At 32.5% G+C, this 19,826-nt stretch overlaps 1 protein-coding gene across 3 annotated transcripts; it reads right to left on the bottom strand.

The window, feature by feature from the left end:
* Positions 1–235: 235 nt before the first annotated feature.
* On the bottom strand, positions 236–19,581 carry LOC125057506 (phospholipid phosphatase 2-like). 3 transcript variants are annotated; one of them, XM_047661231.1, is made up of 7 exons: positions 19,358–19,581; positions 8,472–8,565; positions 3,410–3,564; positions 2,698–2,912; positions 1,829–1,955; positions 1,338–1,520; positions 236–443 (listed from the first exon to the last, which is right to left on the bottom strand). In XM_047661231.1, the coding sequence occupies exons 1-7, from the start codon at positions 19,454–19,456 to the stop codon at positions 348–350; spliced, it is 969 nt and encodes a 322-aa protein (XP_047517187.1). In that variant the 5' UTR covers positions 19,457–19,581; the 3' UTR covers positions 236–347. The 3 variants fall into 3 exon arrangements, with proteins under 3 accessions (XP_047517187.1, XP_047517188.1, XP_047517189.1); XM_047661232.1 differs by lacking the exon at positions 19,358–19,581 and adding an exon at positions 13,962–14,117; XM_047661233.1 differs by lacking the exon at positions 19,358–19,581 and adding an exon at positions 12,663–12,728.
* Positions 19,582–19,826: the final 245 nt, after the last annotated feature.

The following is a 19,826-nucleotide window of genomic DNA, read 5'->3' as shown; positions in this document are numbered from 1 at the left end:
TGTCAAAATATATCTACACTGTCATGATAAGTGATAATAGTTAGCTTTAGATAATTGTATAAATCCGATTTAAATTGAATAATTAATGAAAAATTTACATGACAGTCTTTGATCCGTCTTGTTTATCATTACTATATTACAATATATCCGGTATGCCTACAAGGCATTTTATTCTACCAACAAATAGTCTAATTTAGGACACCAATTATACATCTAACTATAATTTAAAAATAACACGTCTATATTTACATAAATTATATTAAACTAAATGCAATCCTAAATTGAAACCACGAGGTTGAGGTCGTAAGAGTCTTGGTCCTGTTGATTATGTTCCAAGTGTTAAAATCTCACACAAATAAAGCAGTTTGCACTGTATTCTGACTTTCCGTCATGGCTTTGTCTTCCAAATTTGAAGTTTTGAAGTTTTTGCATAAAACAATCACCTGTAACAATAGAATTGATTAATTTCAAAATTTACATTATAAAGAAATAAAAAAATAAACAAAAAATGGACATAAACATATTACATCTTACTATTATTATTGATTATGAAAGAAGATAATACATTATAATATAATAAAGGATAAAGGCAAAAGGCAGGAGATTTTAGATGGAAACGGAACATGAAGTAATTGTAAGGAATTCAGAAAGGAGGTAAGGTAATATTGGGAACAAGAAAAGAAAGTATGGTGGAGGTCACCAATATCTTCTCCACACTAAATTTATTTTACAAACCATTAAAATTAAAACACTATTGACCTCATACACTTGTATGTCCCATAAACCAAGAGCAGACAATACTATGTCTGTTTCATTCACCCACGTAGATGATAGGCAAGTAGGTAATCAGTCTTCTGTGTCTAACACATATTTGGGTATAAGTCATACCGACTTTCCTCACGATCTTCTGCGTCATAATACGTACACACATACATAATTATATACTTAACAACAAGTATACACTCACACACACACACACACACACACACATGCGCACATACGCACACAACCACGCATGCATAAAATAAGTTCATAGAATCGTCAGAGAAACTATGAGAATTACATTTCATTTTATTTAATTTTTTACAGGGTTTGCTTCTTAGCTGGGTTTTGTTTTGTTTTGTAGTCTGTTCTAACAACTGCCTCAATATTGTATAAATAAAGAAAGTAGCGAGCCAACCCCAACACAAGTGTCTCTGACTACTTACGGGGGCTGTCTCAACTCATGTATTTAATGTAAAATTTGAGATACAAATAAACATTTTTCATTTTCATACGTAAGTGTTTGGGTTATTAAATAAAAATCACCAGGGTTGAGAATTTAGCAATAACCTTACCGTATAATACAATGTGGCTACACCTATAACGGCCCCCGTAAGCACGTCCCACCAGTGATGCCTGTGGTCAGTGATTCTGGTGAGTGAGCAAATGGCGGCATATGCAACACAAGTCATCTGCAGTACAGGCACGAAGAATACGGTGCGGTGGCGCCAGTCAAATGCGCGTTTTTGTAAGTACCACTAAAATATAAAAAAGGAGATATGCATGTTTAAAGTAAGAACTCTAATTTGCTTACTTAACCAAGAGGATGAGAATATAAAACAAAAGACGAAACGTTGCGTGTGTGTTTTAGTTTATATGGTCAAACAGATCGTCCCGTGATTTAGACATGTTAACCAATTCCATTTTAGTTTCTCAATACCTCTTACACTTTTAAAAAATGAAACGAAAACAATTGTTACGTTAATTGCTAGATCAATCAGATTCTACTAACAAATTACAAGTGACACGATACGTTTAAAAGTAAAAATTATGAATGAACCCTTACCGCCATAAATAGTCCACAATAGATAGATAGCGATGTGTGTCCTGAAGGAAAGCTGTGGTAGGAATCCGTTTGATACCAAGATGAAAACTTCTTTGATGTACATTGGAATGTTGCAACGTACTCTGACCTAAAATAAATAATGTTTAATTATTAATTATTCTCTTTGTAGATTTATTTCCTATTTGGTAAAGAACACTCCTACGTCCTATGTTCCATATTTGCTTACTATATTATAAACATCAAATACTTGGCATCAAATTGATGACGTATTCCATAGAAAAGATCGATAGAACTTCAAGGAAATTTAATGATCTATAATAGTCTACACAGTCTCGAGATAAAATAAAACGCTTTGCCCCATCGCCGATTGCTTTGATCATTATTATGCTTTCCTGTTTCAAGGCATTATTGTAAAAATATATTTATTGTGTGTCAAAGGGTATTATTGTGAAAAAGCGTGGGTTGCTCGATAGACGAAAAATATGGCACAGAGCGCCCCACGCTTTTTCACAATAATACCAGTATTTTTTGTTCATTACCATTTTCAGCCTAAATTAGGATTTTTCACTTTTTAGTTTGATGTGATTTAAAAGCGTGTTTTTAGTTTTTTTTAACTATTATTTATTTTTTATTTTTTAGTTAAATTTTTTTCATTTTTTTTCGGATTATTGCATCTTTGACAGGTGCGTAAAGTTTGAATTAAATCTGTCCGTTAAAAGTGGGTCAAAATCGAGTCCGAAGGAGTCGGTTACATACATACATACATATTACATACAGGTGATGCTAATATAAAGCGTGTAAAAATAAGAACGAACTACACCAACATGTAATACAGCTTTGAAATACATTGAAATACTCTTATAACTTACCCATTACAAGTTTTCGCGGTATCCGGTTCGCAGATGTCAAAAAAGGTGGGTCGAGGGCTGCCACTCAACCCTTTCATCACCTCCACTAGTCCAAGATTAAAGAACAGTCCGTATAAATAACTTCTGTACATATACAAAGTATTTCTGGCAACATGACGAAGTTTTGTTTGAGTGTTATATGTTGACTTGTGGAAGATATACTCAGTGATGAATATCTGTAATCATAAATCAATGGTTTAATAATTAATAATTAATGATCACACCAATTGACCTAGTCCCATGCTAAGCTGGTTAAGCTTGTGTTATGGGTACTAGGCAGCGGATATACATATATTATAGATAGATAGACATATAAATACATATTTAAACACCCAAGACCTAAGCACAACACAAAATGCTCATCACATCGATGTTTGTCTCAGCCGGGGATCGAACCCGGGACCCATGGATTTGCAGTCAGGGGTACTACCCACTAGACCAATGAGCCGTCAAATAATACATGAGCTTAGGTGATTAAGCGTGGGTGGCAACTTTATAAATGCGATCGAACACGGCTGTACACCAAAATACCGGCATGTTAGACAAATAATAATTACCAATGAAATAGATACACAACCATACCTTATTCATATGTTTCTTTATATGTATCTTTATTGCTATATATGTGAAATATGAATCACGAGTTCTATATTATCTATCTAACTGTACTTACCAAAATAAAAGGAGGAAAAATAATAGAAGAAACGATGACTGTAAAGGAGACAGTGTCTTTCGTAAACGGGAACGAAAGAGCCGGATCATTGCAGAAAAAGCCGTTTTTATGGTGCGGGATGACGCCTAGCTCAAACAGCCCCACTATTAGACACACTGTTGACAAAATTTGATATGTTAATACACTTATTGTCTTTTATTGACATAACTTTTAGACATAGAAAAACACTTTTTTTAACCGGAATTGAAGTTATGTTTTATTATAAATTTAAAATTATGTAAAATAATTGTAAATTTATAATAAAACATAACTTCAAATTCGGTAAAAAAAGTGTTTTTCTATGTTAATACACTATAAAAAAACTAACTTGTTGCGTTTTAAAGTACGCATCTGTTATTTTTCATCGCAGCTTAAACACAAACTGTCAGAAAGAGACAAAAGAGTACTTAATAATCTCTATTCAAATTTACGCCGTGCCTCATCCTCTCATTATTTGTGAAGTTTTTTTTACATGGAATTAGAAAAAAGTCTAAGGACTTCCTTACAGCTTACATGCAAGTGTTCCTAAAGTAATACAATATTTAATCCCTATCTTAGGAGTTATTTAGAGCTTGTCCTTCGACAGAGGCCTCCTCTAAATTTTTTGTAATCTTGGCGTTGTCTAGCGGTTCGAATCCACATTGGACACGCTACCTTCTTTATATTGTCCTACCGTCTTCGTACCACTACATAACGATTCTGTTAATTCTCTTTTTTCTGTGTTATTTTCTCTTAGAGTGATAGACTTCATAATAAACCATTAACTACTATTTAATTATTGCTTCGTATCTTAAAATAAAATAAAAAATCAGTGGCGCTACAACCTCTTTAGGTTTTGGCCTCAGATTTCTGAATCTGTTTCATGATCATTTTTAAATGTAATAAGCAAATAGGAGATCAGCCTCCAGTGCCTGACACACGCCGTCGACTTTTTGGGTCTAAGACATGTTGGTTTCCTCACGATGTTTTCCTTCACCGTTCGAGCAGATGTTATCTTTACATAAACAAATTTAAATTCAATAGGTGACACTTAGAACGTCGAGTTAAACAATGTACCTAATTCCAGAAGTATTTTGATGTATTATTCTCGTTTGTTTGACGTTCATAAATGTACATTGTGTTACCTACATGAATAAATGATTTTTGACTTTTGACTTTTATAAACCAATAACAATATAAGAAACAAATCTGTAAGTAAAAGAGCATATAGTATTATTTAATCGTATGTTTACATTTGTGTATTTTAGTAGCCTCTTCCACGAGGAAAATTTTGACCCCTCACACCAATTGCGCAATTGGTTCCAAATTGAGATGACATTGACTTTGAACCTAAAGTACCGGATGAAAGGGTTTGCCAAATTGTCGGACCCGGGTGCGAATGGCCACATTAAAATCTCTGCTATAATTCGACGTCAAGGCATATAACGGAGGTAGGTCTTGAATTAACTTACACTATTCAGACATTCATTAAAATTGTAGTTATTTATAGATCCAATAGTTCTAACTATTATATGCAATTATTTGCTAATTAAAAACGGAAGCGTTTTTAGTAATCTTTATATATATATAATTCTTCTGTGAGTGTGTATGTCACTGAACTTCTCTCAAACGACTGGACCGATTTTGATGAAATTTTTTGTGTGTGTTCAAGGGGATCTGGGAATGGTTTAGATTCACAAATCAGCCCGCCAGATGGCGCTGCAGTCGGTACTTTCATACTTTGCTTTACTAATTGCTTGAAATATCATGCAGGACAACGTCTGTCGGGTCCACTAGTCCATTATAAAAAGGTACACCGTTGTTTAAATGTCTAATTATACTAAAAAAGTCATGCAAAATATGCGAATGCTCTTATTATTATATTACATATATTATGATATTTCGGAAGGCATATTGCTGTTATATTTATATACACACAAACCAAAATACTTTAAATCTATAAAAAACAAATGAAGACACAAATAAGTATCAATAAAATAATACGCATAGATTCTGCTATCCAATACTAGATGGCAGCACAAGTAAATTCACACCGAAAATCAAATTCCCTAATTTCTCCTTTCCATTAATATCTGAAATGTTAACCGGCTATGATGTAATGAGCATTTAAATAAAATATAATTATACATAATACTCCGAAATAATTACACCTAGATAGAAAGTTTTAACTAATAACGTTGGTTGTGTTTAATAGCCTATAATTATTTATGCAGTCATTAATAGAAAACGAATTACCATTACAGTCAATCGAATTTAATCCATAAAACAAGTATATTATAATTAGTATTAGGCTATTTATAACTCAGCGGGTGACCTTTCTATAATTGAGTCCTTAACTATTCTTAGTTAAAGTTAAACTAAGGTTATATTATGTAAGACAATTAAATTAATTTGTCTTTGATTATAGGCTAATTATAACTTATACTCAGAATAGCTTTATTTACGTGAAACTGAAACAATATTTCAATTAATCAATCAATACGTGTAATAATTTAGTACAATTTCCCCATTTACTACACTACACTTCATTGCATGATAAATAACTATACAAAATTTGTTCATTACGTTCATATATATAAACAAAATGATTAAAAAACTTATTTACTACAAGTAGTAGTGCAAGCACTATATTACTAAAATTAATTATCGTGATGACGAAATTGGATACTATATGGTGTGGTTTTTTATAGATAAAGCAATGCGGCCTTCACATTGGCGTTACCTACTTTCGCTATGACTAATTTTTTAGTAAAACAAATGATTTTGTTTGAGACTTGATTAAACACATCTTACGAAGTTAAAAGAGGCTGTCATCTGAAGCGATGGCTTTATAAGTTTAATAGCAAATAAATACACGTGCATAATAAAACAATACACAATTAAACAAAACTGTCTCCAATTATCACTTAGGCGTAGTAAGGCGATGCACACATGTTTGTCAAACTATTTTTAACGACCAAAATGAATAAAACAGTTGAAAAACGAAGCTAGTTTTTTTTAACACTGCGATTGCGTTCATTCTGCCATATGCTCTTAGTGGGGGTGTATAAACATGTATTTTTATTTTCATTCTGTTTGACATTGCTAATTCATATGTTATTCCATAATGTTATCACTCATAGAATTAAAATGACCCATTAAATTAACCAATTTTTTTTAAAGACAATTCACACCAATTGACCTAGTCCCATGCTAAGCTGGTGAAGCTTGTGTTATGGGTACTAGGCAACGGATATACATACATATTATAGATAGATAGACATATAAATACATATTTAAACACCCAAGACCTAAGCCCAACACCAAATGCTCATCACATCGATGGTCGTCTCAGCCGGGGATCGAACCCGGGACCCATGGATTCGCAGTCATGAGATTATTTACTTGCGTTATTTGTTAATTCAGTACTAATTAATAACGGATATAGTGTTAATCTCTTTTAGGAATGAGCATTTATCGTATTGTATTGTATATATTACAACGTATGTATGTAATACATCTGTGAGTTTTTCTCTTTGATGTACTTAAAGAACTTTAAGATGTATCCAAAATATCCTTTACTGTAAAAGATCTTATCGAATTACCATTCCGTTGACTTATCCTCCAAAAAAGATTTATATGCGTTGGAGAATAATTTATATTCAGCCATGCGACATTTATCATAGTTATATTAAGTATGTTTAAAACCAGTTCTATTTTTAGCCAAAATATTTTCCTTAATGTCAAAACTAACAAATTAAATGCGTGTGGTTTATAGCTGGAGTACTGAACAGTGTTGGCTGTCCACTACCTACTGGCTCGTACGCTCTGATAAGTTTCAGAAGGCTAAAGGCCGATTTACATTATCTTAGTGTTTAGGAGAGTATTTTAGTACAAGTTGAAAGGCAAGTTCTTTAGTGCTTTAGTGCGTTGCGAGTGAACGTTTACATTTCTTCCAGTAGAGTATCATTACAGCGCCACAAACAACGCGCAACGTCGTCGGCAACTACGCTCTATTATACGCAAAATACAATAGTTATGGAAAAAATAGAGGACGAGATTTTATTCGAAATAAATAAACTAATCAATTAGGTATCACTTGAAACAAAAATAAAAAGCTATTCTATTTTGATTCAACTTGAAAGTCAAGTAGAACCGTACTAAAGCAAGTAGCGTTTACATGTTTCAACTAAAGTACTATCCTAAACACTAAGATAATGTAAATCGGCCTTATTCTCCTACTTGACCATTAAATAAAAATGATCAAAGAAAATAATGCTTCTAAAAACAAGCAAGGCAAGACGCTTGAGACTTGCGTAATATATGGGTATTACTGGATATTATTATTAGCCACTGAATTGTATTAATAATTAATCAAACTATGTGTGTACCTGAGTTCTTATACCTAGTTCATGTAACGGTTAGGTATAGAGCCAAATTTAGTAGAGATAAAAACGTGGACCAAATAACCGTTGTTGCTAACTTGAGCCATGCCTCAGCATCTTATGTAAGTTATATCAAAATTCTAATTATGATTATTCTCATTTAACCTTAGGGCCGATTTACATTATCTTAGTGTTTAGAAGAGTGCTTTAGGATAGTACTTTAGTTGAAACATGTAAACGCTACTTGCTTTAGTAAACGCTACGCTAAGGAACTTGCCTTTCAAGTTGTACTAAAGCACTCTCCTAAACACTAAGATAATGTAAATCGGCCTTCACATACGTAAGTTTTAAATTGAATGGAGTCATGAATCTTGTGTTGTATATAATTGATTATAAGTATGAATTTTTAGGCGCACAAACCCACAGCTAGCAAGCTTTTTATAATTCTGAATGACGGAAAATTTCTTAAAGAAAATGTACAATTGTCTACCTCCATTGTAGGTTTTGTTAGGTCAAAGTGGTATTCTAGTATAAGTACTTGGCTTGAAAGCACTACTAATGGGTAAAATCGTCGTTTTCTAACATTTATCTTATTGCATTGACCTTGAACCCATTATGATGATACATAATATATGATAAACACAATATTATGATCTTACCGAGTAATAGAAGTGGAACATCTACAGCAAGTGTCCACCAGATGGAGCGGTTACCGCAACTTCTGTCGATTAACTGGTTTCCCTGTTCTTTTTGCTGCAACAAAGAGAAAATAATTGTTTTTATTTCATGTGAAAAGTTTTTGATTGAAGCTGCATTAACGCATTCAATTGTAGTATCGGAAATTATCTACCTAATATTAATTATACTTAGCCATTTTGTATGTACTGAATATTTGTTAGAAGTCAATGGACCACAAAAAATTGCCATTATTTTCCACGAGTACTATTCCAGTTTTCTTAAATAATGGCTATTTTTTGTGTTATATGTATAAGGCAGAGATAACAGATTATTATTTTGCCAAAAATCAAGCCTAGTTATGCACCATGTTCTGTGTGTGTGTGTGTTATAAGGTATTCAATGCAAGAGTTTAAGACTTTTTTAAACCTATGTATGTACGTTTCTGAAATATTGGAATTTCCTTGGTAGGTAGACCCAGTTATGGTGAATCGATATATTTTGTATCGATAACCGGTTACCATAGAAACCAGTAGACATTTTGTAATTATCCAATGTTGCTACAACGTTCAATGGGTTGGCATTTGTTTATTTATTTTTCTAAATAACCAAAAAGGTAAATAAAAAAAAACGTGTGCCATACGCCGATTATTTTCTAAATCAAATATAAAATCGAAATATGTATACGTTTAAAAAATTAAAGCAATATCAGTTTAATCACATAATCTCTCTGTGGTTTTAACGATGATGCCAATTCTAAGATTCATGAACATTTTTTAAACAAAGGGACGATAAACATAACAATTGAAACAAATGAATAATTACAAGATAAAGAGGTAAAAGCATTTGTTTGGTACAAAGTCATATAAATCTTAACTGAATCAGACGGGTTTAGCCAACTAGATTAGTTTAGTACAATAACTATTGTTGGAGAGGTCATCGAACGTAGCAGGCACGGATTTACGAATGCAACATTATTAAACTGTTTATTTGCGAGTGTAAAAAAGGTTATCAACGAAAAGTTGTGACAATTTAATGGTACTAAATTTTGTATTGAATTTATATATATATATATGTGATTCCGAAATTTTCTAAGGAGGATTGTCGACGGTACATAGTGACCCGCTTTTATAATAGGTGTAAGGATGAAGTACCATATTTATACTACATATTACAAAGATTTCTCAGATACTCCTAAAAGTTTACTTAAAATATATCTAAGTATCTGAAATATATCAAAATCGGCTATTATTTGTACCTTCGTAGAGTCCACAATTTTTTATTATTGCTAAATATATTATATATTAACTAAAAGTAGAGAAAACACCAAAAACCACTCAGGGGGTCACCTTGGTGCTTGAAGCTATACAACAGTACAAATACAAATTCCTTATAAACTGTTATGTTGCGTGAACAACATATTATCATTGGTAAATAAGTTTGTTTTATAGTTTGTGTTTCCACTATAAACTACTTTTTATGTATGTAATAATAATAAATTAATGTAAATTATTGAATATGCATACGAAGTATCTAGATCGTACCTACTGACTGAATAACATCATGTTGTTAAGTTTAAAGACATTTATTCTCATAACAGACAATAGTCACTTAGGTACCTACATGAGAATTATCACATCGTGGGTCATTGGGAGAGCTTCAAGGATGAATTAGTGAAGTAGAACTTGGGTGAATTTTCATTTACGTAGAGAACTGGAATCACTCAAGAGATGGTCTTTTAGTCTAATTAAAATATTGCCAGGCTGTGTGCACTTTTTATATTTTGTGGAAGTTTAGTTTAATCCCCCAATGCTCAATGTTTTTTTACCGTAATTGGTTCTATACGTAGGTAGAATTAGATTATGAGGGCGTCGTGAACTGTTTAGTTCAGTTCACACTCTTCTTTATTTATTTAAACATAGAACTCATTTCCTCTCTGTATATCAAAAGTGTAAGTAAATTTAAGGGTCGCGTTGAAGGTCAGAGTCGACAAGGTCAGCTTGCCCTTGCAAGGTCATGTACCTTGAAGGGTCCTTACGAGTTGAACTTGAAATTGTTCGAGAATTTACGTCAATCCTTATATAACTGGTAATATCTTTGCACTTCAAATAGGGTTGCCATGCAATAAGAACTTTATATCATAATAATGGATGAAATATATTTGTACTGAAGAAATTCTTTGTCTTTCTCGGACATCTGGACGAGCATGATACCGTTTATGAAATACCATTTACGAACAAAACGTACAATCGAATAGTTAAACTATAATAAAATTCAAGGTGCACTGGAAGGGCACTCGTTTTTCGACAATGTATGAAACAAATATTGTTAAGAGTAACAGCTAACTAACACTATTAATTACGTAATTATATAGTCTCTCTCTCTCTCTCTCTCTTTGGGTCGGTAATTCATATCTGAGTATCGTGGTCAGCTGTAGCGCCTACAATATTTTAATTTAATGCCCGATCTGCTAATAAATGATAGCTTAGGTTCGGAATAAAGCTATCGTGAACTCATTGAAATCTTTACTACCATTAACAATTAATTAACGACTCTGAGTACCACCATAAGAAGATACAGCCCTGCGATTCCGTAACTCTACTAAGCAGAATGCCAAATCATAAAATGACTGCTTTTCGCCTGATTTGAGAGCGACCGCCGATGCGAAAACCGCTGTGTGAGTTCGAAAAGTGAGTTACAGAATCGCAGGGCTGTATATGAAGGTTACTACTTACTATTGTGATTACGTCACTTCATTCATGTCTTGGAACGTAGTAACTTACGTCAAATGTATGGTAACTTATTTGGGTCATCAAGAGTAATTTCTATGAAACTATGAGTAGGTATAGCAGGTATGACACCTGTGGTGGTTTGGCCTACTTATTAATCCGGTTTTTACGCCTTTTTTTATTATTATTAAAGCTTTATTAATCCATACAACAATTGGTTAGTTTACATTCCTTAATATTAGTATTAGTTAAGTTAGTATAAGTTTTAAACAAAATTTAAGTTAGATTTATTTTAAATTTTTTAGTGGTATAGTTTTTGTATGGAGGAGGCTTTTAGGGTAAAAGCCTCCTCCATATTTTTCCATTTCTCTTTGTCTTGAGCAACATTCATCCAGTTTTCCCCCGCTAGTTCTACAATTTCATCTGTCCATCTTTTTACGTCTTATGAACAACTTATTCAAAAAATATTGAAAATAATTGTAGGTTTCCCAGCCGATGAAAAAAAATTTCGACTTAAATCTGTTTCGTACGAAGATTAAAGAATATTTATTTAGTTATTGCCGCGCATATCTAAGTGAAACCAGCTGCCTACTGAAGTATATCCGAACCAATTGGACTTAGGGTCCATCAATAATGACCGTACCAATTCTTGAAAGGCCGGCAACGCACTCGCGAGCCCTCTGGCATTGAGATTGCCCATGGGCGGTATCACTTAACATCAGGTGAGCCTCCTGCCCGTTTTCACCCTGTTCTATAAAAAAATCTCTCTCCGACAATCATATTAATGTTAGTAATAGTAATATAATTATCTTTTTTATATTTATTGGTGAAAGTACTAAAATTAGTTCCAAAGTTGTATTTACTAACCTAAATGGATATTTATTGTATAAAGTGAATAAAATAATTTGATTCGATTATGATTTAAACTAAATAATAACGCGAGGTACGTCATCAAGTCTTTTTATTATAACCGACGTAAGTATTAACGTACCAATGTAATGAATCTTATGGATCCATGTATGTATAGTAATTCGGCAGTAGCTTGCCGAAATCACCGTTTCAGATTTAAGATTGATTCTGATAAACGAGCTAGGTCTGGATATATTTGCTGAGCATTCTGATAAACGAACCCTCCCACTTTAAAATCGATATTCGATTAGTTTTTGTAATGTTAACTGTTTAGTTTAATATTTGCATTATCTCTTCGTGTATGTCATGTTTGCCTATAAGTGCTTGTCACATAAAAAATTGTATATTGTGATTATTTCACCAGTGTACCGAGCGTTGGCAAGCTTTTGTCTATTAAAAATAAAGATTTAATATTGACTATAACAATTTTCAGCTACAACATTGTAGCAAATAATTGATTAAATATATCAGTAAAACAGTATAAAAGTGCTCTGGAACTACACGCGTGAGGATTCACAAAAAATATAGTTAACATACCCGGATACTTCCATATCTAGTAGACATTTTTCACTACACCGTACTTTACAATTTCTAGCTTCCAACTGACTAAAAAACATTATTCATGTCCATTGATAATCTTTATCTTATCAGTTATTGAAATCACATATTTATATGAATCATTGGCATTTCTGAAAATGTACAAATAGCTGTACCTACTGGGTGGGTTAGTCAATATATTTTCACCGTAACAAAAATGCACGATATTTTTTTTGGTAATTACCCTAACAATGGAAAGGGAGGTGCAAACCCCATATCAATAAATTTTAATTATTACATTGACCGGGCATGGAATCACATTGTATCACAAGTAATACAAGTTAGATTAAATTAGATTGTTTAGTGTCAAGTCATTAAATAAAATCAGGCTTCTAATTATATCCGGAGCGATAGGGGGTCGAAAATGGCCTGAATTGTGCCCCTTTTTTGCTTGACTTGGCGGGCACCCTGCAGTGCCCCCAAACGGCTAACATGGACTTGACTTTGAATGATAGTAAATTTAATAAACTCAGGTCAATCATGAAGTTCCATTACGGCACTTCATACGATACAGCCATTAGCAGGAGTAGAATGTTTTTACGCCCGAGCTGTATCACTGGTGATACATCTGACAGCATGCTGGTGGTTACAGCGGGAAGGCTGGATTACCCTTACATGGGTTGCAATGTTATACCTGTAATACCTTTGCCTACATAGTAAAAATGGTGTGTGTGGTTTTATTTTTAGCTAATCTGATCTTATAATATTTAGGACAATCTTGTAACTAACTCAATTTAGATTTTTCTTTAAAATATTAAGTTGTCGTTTGTTTTATCTTTAAATTCAGTTTTCTTTTTTTTTATCTATTGAACCTACTTTTGTTTTCTGTGTCATATATTTTGTTTATCAATCTGTTTGGATTTGTATATTTTCTAAGTGTTTAAGATTACCATAATATAGACCTAATTCAAATTCAAAAATCATTTATTCACGTAGGTAACACAAAGTACACTTGTGATTCGTCATTAAAGAAATAAATATTAATGCTTCTAATTTTACATTTACTGCCAGTTCTCAAATCAAGGGCGTAGAACGGAAGAGAAGAACTGGCAATAAACTCTCCGCCACTCTTTTTAATCGCCATGTTTTTTTTTTTACACAACGTTTGTAAGGAGCTGCAACCATTACACCATGTTCCACAAGACATTTTAAGTAATTAGTAATAATAACATAAATAAAAACAAAGACTTGTCCCCTATCAGCAGCTATGGTCAGCTTAAATAAATAAATTATAATTACCTGTTCATTTGATTTTTTGACGGACGCCATATCTCTTAAACCACGCAAGCTGCTACGAAATGCAGAATTGTGTATAGCCATTTTAAAGTCATTGAATTATAACACCACAACCAACACATAACACAGTTTCACGTATAATACCACTAAGACAATTAACGTAATACTGAGGAAAATTGTGTCCCGTTTTGATTTAAATGTATTTGTTTATGAGTAATAAAGGAAAAACCATGCGAAACGTGCAGCGACACTATTTATGTTTTACGCCAATAGGTTTTTATTAAAATTTAATTACAAAAAACCGCCTACGTGCCGAAAATATGGTTAACAAATATGTATATATAAATAGCTATTAAATATCATTTACCTATTTGAAATGATACACCCATTTTAAGTTTTTTACCGTATATGACGTGACATCGTACGTCACACATATACGGGACAGTTTTACAATTTGAAATAAGTATTTAATACGGTAACTGTTTCTTAATTATTACGTTGTGTTTATCCATATTTGAATAGTAAAGTTTATTTCTAAGTACGCCCATGGAGCGTTGCTCAATTTTTCTGTACAAAAGATAATTCTTAATATTTTATAAAGTCTACAGCGCCGTCATACTGAAACGCGTAACTATTCCGGCCGCTAAGGATATCCAACTTCTCGACATTACCCACTGTTGTCTAGGTCTGTGGTTAGAGGAACATGTAGGTTGGAGGAAACGTTCGCCATCTTACCTACACAGTACACACGTCAACTATTCGATTTCCTTTGCTCTAACATTACATACATTATTATGCACAAGTGTTATTTTAAGACACAAATATTGGGTATGTGGGATATACAAAGATTACATTTTAAATCTTAAATCTTTGTGCAACCCTACTCCTATAGTTGAACGAAATAATTGCTCAATATTTTATGACAAATGCTGCTCATAGATCACCTCAGATAAAGTACAATATATTTCAAGTGAATTGAACACAATAAATTTTAGTTGCGCTGCGAGCATGCTTGGTATCATAGATTATCGTAAGAAACGATCGCAGAGAAAAGCGTTATGCAATAATACCGTTCGTGACCAATTTTTTATGGTATGTAACTATGGTACACTTTGCTTTATTCTCAATAGTTTATGGATTTACATAGAGATTTTTATTTGTATGTTTTTTACACTATAACCCTGTGTAATCGTTTCGTACAGTCCAGCATCAACAAGCGCCCTTTCCTGGCGAACTATTTGTGAAGCGCCCCATACGCTTAAAAACGTATTTAGAAAATATTAATGTACAGGAAAAAGGTTTTACGGTAATTGTTTAAAAATCACTTTTAATTGTATAATGTATTAATATTAATTTAGTTAATATTTGGCCTATGTATGCTGGAAAATTATCGAAGTTTTCATACGGATGCCTAACAATTGATGGATAATGTAGGAGTTTATTCAATGCAATTGCATATTCAAAACAATCAATAAAAAAATTAAAATATTAGTGTGTTATATTATCATCATTCTTAAAACATATGTTTACAGATTGAGCCAGTGGCGGGTTTACCAGCAGGTTGAATAGGCTGGCCTAGGGCGGCAAATTTCGGGAGCGAATTTATTTTTGCTTCCTCATAGAAAATAAATTAAAATAAAATCTATAGCTAGCTGTGTAGCTCCTTCAATATAGAATATTGCTAAGGTATTCAATAATGGGATTGATTTGCTCCAGTTCAAACAATTTGTATGACTCAAAAGCGATTAAAGAGAGTGGCGGAAAGTTTTTTGCCAGTTCTTCTTGCCCACTCTACACCCTTGACTTGCGAACTGGTAGTAGATGTAAATTTACAATTAATTTAACTCCTTTTTTGACGTTCATAAGTGTACTATATGAATAAAGATATTTTAAGTTTGAGTTTGACTGTAACTTAAAACAAAGTAGTATATTGTATAATTATTATATTAGACGCTTGCATAATGTCATCCCACGATAGCCGTCGCGTCGGTTGCAGGCGTAACTTAGAATGATTGGATAATTTTAGAACCGCTTACAGAGATTCCTCGTTATCAGTAAAAAGCATTTTGTTAACGTCAAGTTACTCGTTACACATTGTAATAATAATTTAGCCTCAATTATTCTTTGAAACTCTTTTTACAAAACTAGGTAATTACATTTATTTTCAAGGGCCTCTTAAACAAAAAAAAACCTCCTCCAACCAGCTCCATCTGTATATCTTGAGTATTTTCAGACAATCTTCCACGCTGTTACATTTTATATTAAACTGTATTATTTAGTTATTCTTCTTTTGGACACAAGCAAGAGAAACTCGTAATACAAACAAACAAATTGGCGTACATACAAAAAATTGAAAATGTGTTCCTACAACATGCGGATATGAGCAGCGATATCAAGTAGGTACAAAAAACAGTGATAATAGAAACAATAAAATAAAAAATAATAATAATTAAGAACTAATTAATATAGATTTGCACTTCTCAGTTCTAAGTTCATCTTAGAGATAAAGCTTATTGTCTCACACTCAGCCATTACGGTTATATATATGTTTATATTGCTATGTCTCCAGTAGAGGGCTTTATGCTCTAATATAAATGAAACAATTTTGTTTACAATTTTATTACAGCGCCATCTATCGGCGGGTAGCAGAGACAGCTCACGTTTATCGATAGAGGAATTTAATTATAAAACAGTTAATCATTGTCTGTCAGTATTATCTAAAATTAATTTAAATAAGCATTTTGTAAATAAATTAACAATTTATGACTACTCCAATTGCTAAATTATTGTGTTAAAGTATATCATTGCTCAGTCGTGATGTATAAATTCTAAAATACCAAGAAAAACTATCTTAGATTAAAACGCGTTGAATTGTAACTATTTGGTAATTATTTCTTTTAGTTTTTAAATTGTGTCGATGATTTATGTAAGAATGATCAAAAAAATAAAAGACAATATTGTATCATCTAAATATCGCCGAAATTTATTAAGATGCAGTTTTGTTGTAAAAGCGTTAGATTAATTCTATGCGTCATTCGTAAGCGCCGTTTAAGGGGTGATTCCTTAATACCTGGCGAGCCGGTCGTGAATCGTGACGCGTGACGCGACGCGATGCGTCATTGCTTACCGCATGACGGATGTAACTTAGTACTAGTACTCAATACACATGTGTAATGTGAAAGTTATGCCTTTTAAAAGTTATTTTTAACGCAGGTTACATTCAACTCAGACGGTTCAATGCCGACCTTGGTAAATATTTTTTTACTAACATCGAAACCTTACATTTGAAGTAGTTTCTTAGGCTTTTTCCGGACTATATGATTGAGATACTTTAGTCTCTATGTTTGTGATGTATGTATGTATACTAATAAACATTCAATCCTCCTTTGATTACACTGACTCCCAATAGTTCTTTATTTGTTACTTTGCCGAAATAATAGCTGTTTTGTTTTGTTGTATGTGCAGAAAAATCGTGAAAGAATATTCGTTACACAGCCGCTGAAATGTGGATAAATTATGGAGGTGTTTCAAAGGCTCTTGAAGTTTCCACATTGTACTCCTCTTTCCTTGGTCTCAGATATCGTTATCAGTTTCATGAATTTTTGAAGTTATACTTCTTTTGGCGCGTTAGGGAAAAATGATGAGAGTAAATTTTTGTGATGCGCGCGCACACCGTCATAAACCGACACCCTGAAGTTAGCATAGTCAACATTTTAAAATAAAAATGTCAATTTCTTTAATAATGTAGAAATATTTTTTGTGTGATATTTAAATAAACTTTATATAACTAGATAATGCGTTCTATTGTTAGTGTCGTTTTTCTACAAACGTAAAATAAGTCGAAAGATAAAAATATTGTTATCTTGTTACGCCAAAGAAGTATAACTTCTAAAGCACGTAGAAAAACGTTTTCTAATCTTAAAGTGCGAGCAACGTACGAGCGAACGTTAACTAAAGAAAGTCCTCTTTTTATATGCGTAAAACAATTGAAGGATTATAAAATCTTGGTTAAAATAATACTTTTGTAATAAATAATAATCATCTGAGGTACATAAATAATTTAGCCAATGCGCCTAACTAAATACTTCGTTATCAAAATGGCCATAACTTATACCTAAACGACGTTTCATGATCGATCTATTATAATTAAAATAACTAGTTTATTTGACGCGTTAGTGATGTATAGACCTGTCCTTATTTTTTATTTATTTAATAGTAGATATTAAATATAACTATAATAAAACTCTTATAAGCGCAAAGGACAGTTTCAGTTTTGTTGTCGCGGCAGTTAGACTACGATTGTGATATACTTTATTGAAATCATTATAAATTATATAATTAATATTTATATATTTGTCTCTTTGCATCACAGCGAGAACACAAAAAGGCAGAAAGAGACTAAAAGTGCGTTCGTTAATATAGTGTAATAAGACAGAACCAGTGTTAATAAAATAAGCATATTTAATATCGAATAAATCCTTTAAGGAGAATAATTCTAATGCACCTTGCATAGGGGACTGACAAATGTTATGTAATCACTGCACTAATAGTTATATTGTATGCTGTCATGTATCTAAGTACTGAGTTCCGGCTCAATCTCTGATGTGCGACATGGAATGTAAATGCTCTGTATTATTTATTTACAAATTGGTTTGTGTATGAGAAAAAACATTCATGCCGTCTCTTTTAAGTATTGTACCCCCTATAGCGATTCTCTCATAACATACAGTGTTTCTAAATAGATACAAACTACGCCGGCCTTGGATGGAATCTATTATTTATGACTTTGGTAAAAGGTCAAAAGTCATAATTTAAATGGTCGGAGCAGTGTTAGCATAGTGGTTAAGCCGACAAAAAGTGGACGGCCTGTGTCAGGCCGACACACGTCGACAGATTGATCACCTACTTGCCTAATAGTAGTAGAATAATAGTATTAGAATAATTTTGAGTTTATAAACCATATATATTATAAATATATGACTTTAATCTTTTAAACATAAATTTTGTCGATAAAAAACCCATATAGTTGTTATACTTATGGTTTATGATTACGGGGACGTAAGTGCCTTTTTTCTTGAGGGTCTCAAGACTGGGCACTGATGATACACCTGGCTGTATGCAGGTTTTAATAAACCATATACAAAGAATAACGTTTCTAAGTCATTGATGTCTTATACAATTTGCAGCGGGAACTATACACAACTGATCATATTTCAAACAGGTGAGCATCGTATAAACAAACATTCTGTACTAACTAGACTACCTATGGGACACCTATGCCTACTACATTAAATATACTTGTTAGAAATTCCTTATATGAATCCTTAAATATCATATATAGTTAGTAAAGTATTTATAAGATTTAATTGGGAAAAACAAACAGTGATAATCAAACTTACATCTTTATCCAACGAAGTCTGTGAATTCATCGTAGCTGTAAACACTTCAGTACTTGATGATGAAATTTTGTTACTGGCAACACAATCTAATGCACCCATAATATCACTTATACTTACTATTGAATAATCAAAACATGGCTATACAAATACGCCTTAATTATTTAATATAAAAGCAGTCTGTCTACCCGCGATAATGTGGAGTGACTGAGCTCGCGTGCGGGCGCGCAGTAACTTGGTTTATAAAACATCTAGATACGACTTTTTGCTTGCGCTAATTAAGTATGTTGAAAGTAATTTTAGCTGTTTATCGGATTGTTTAATTTTTCATGGAAGAAAATGGTGTTTGAAACTGTTGAAGTACATACAAATTTTAAAATTATAGCTACAAATTTGCAAGATATATCACGAATGATGATAATTTGTTTTTTTATTACTAATAAATAATAATATAGTTTTTTATATATTTTAT

This window comes from Pieris napi, chromosome 16 (assembly GCF_905475465.1).
Source record: "Pieris napi chromosome 16, ilPieNapi1.2, whole genome shotgun sequence".
NCBI lineage: Eukaryota > Metazoa > Arthropoda > Insecta > Lepidoptera > Pieridae > Pieris > Pieris napi.
The sequence above is the reverse complement of the archived record's forward strand: the minus strand, read 5'-3'. Positions and strand labels throughout refer to the sequence as shown.

Bases quoted from the DNA above. Each gene is read 5' to 3' on its own strand.
- LOC125057506 (XM_047661231.1), bottom strand. From the start codon at position 19,456: ATGGGTGCATTAGATTGTGTTGCCAGTAACAAAATTTCATCATCAAGT. The intron at 3,565-8,471 runs GTAAGATCATAA...TTTTGTCAACAG, and splicing joins TGTTCCACTTCTATTACTCG to TGTGTCTAATAGTGGGGCTG. The intron at 2,913-3,409 runs GTAAGTACAGTT...TTATGATTACAG, and splicing joins TTTTTCCTCCTTTTATTTTG to ATATTCATCACTGAGTATAT.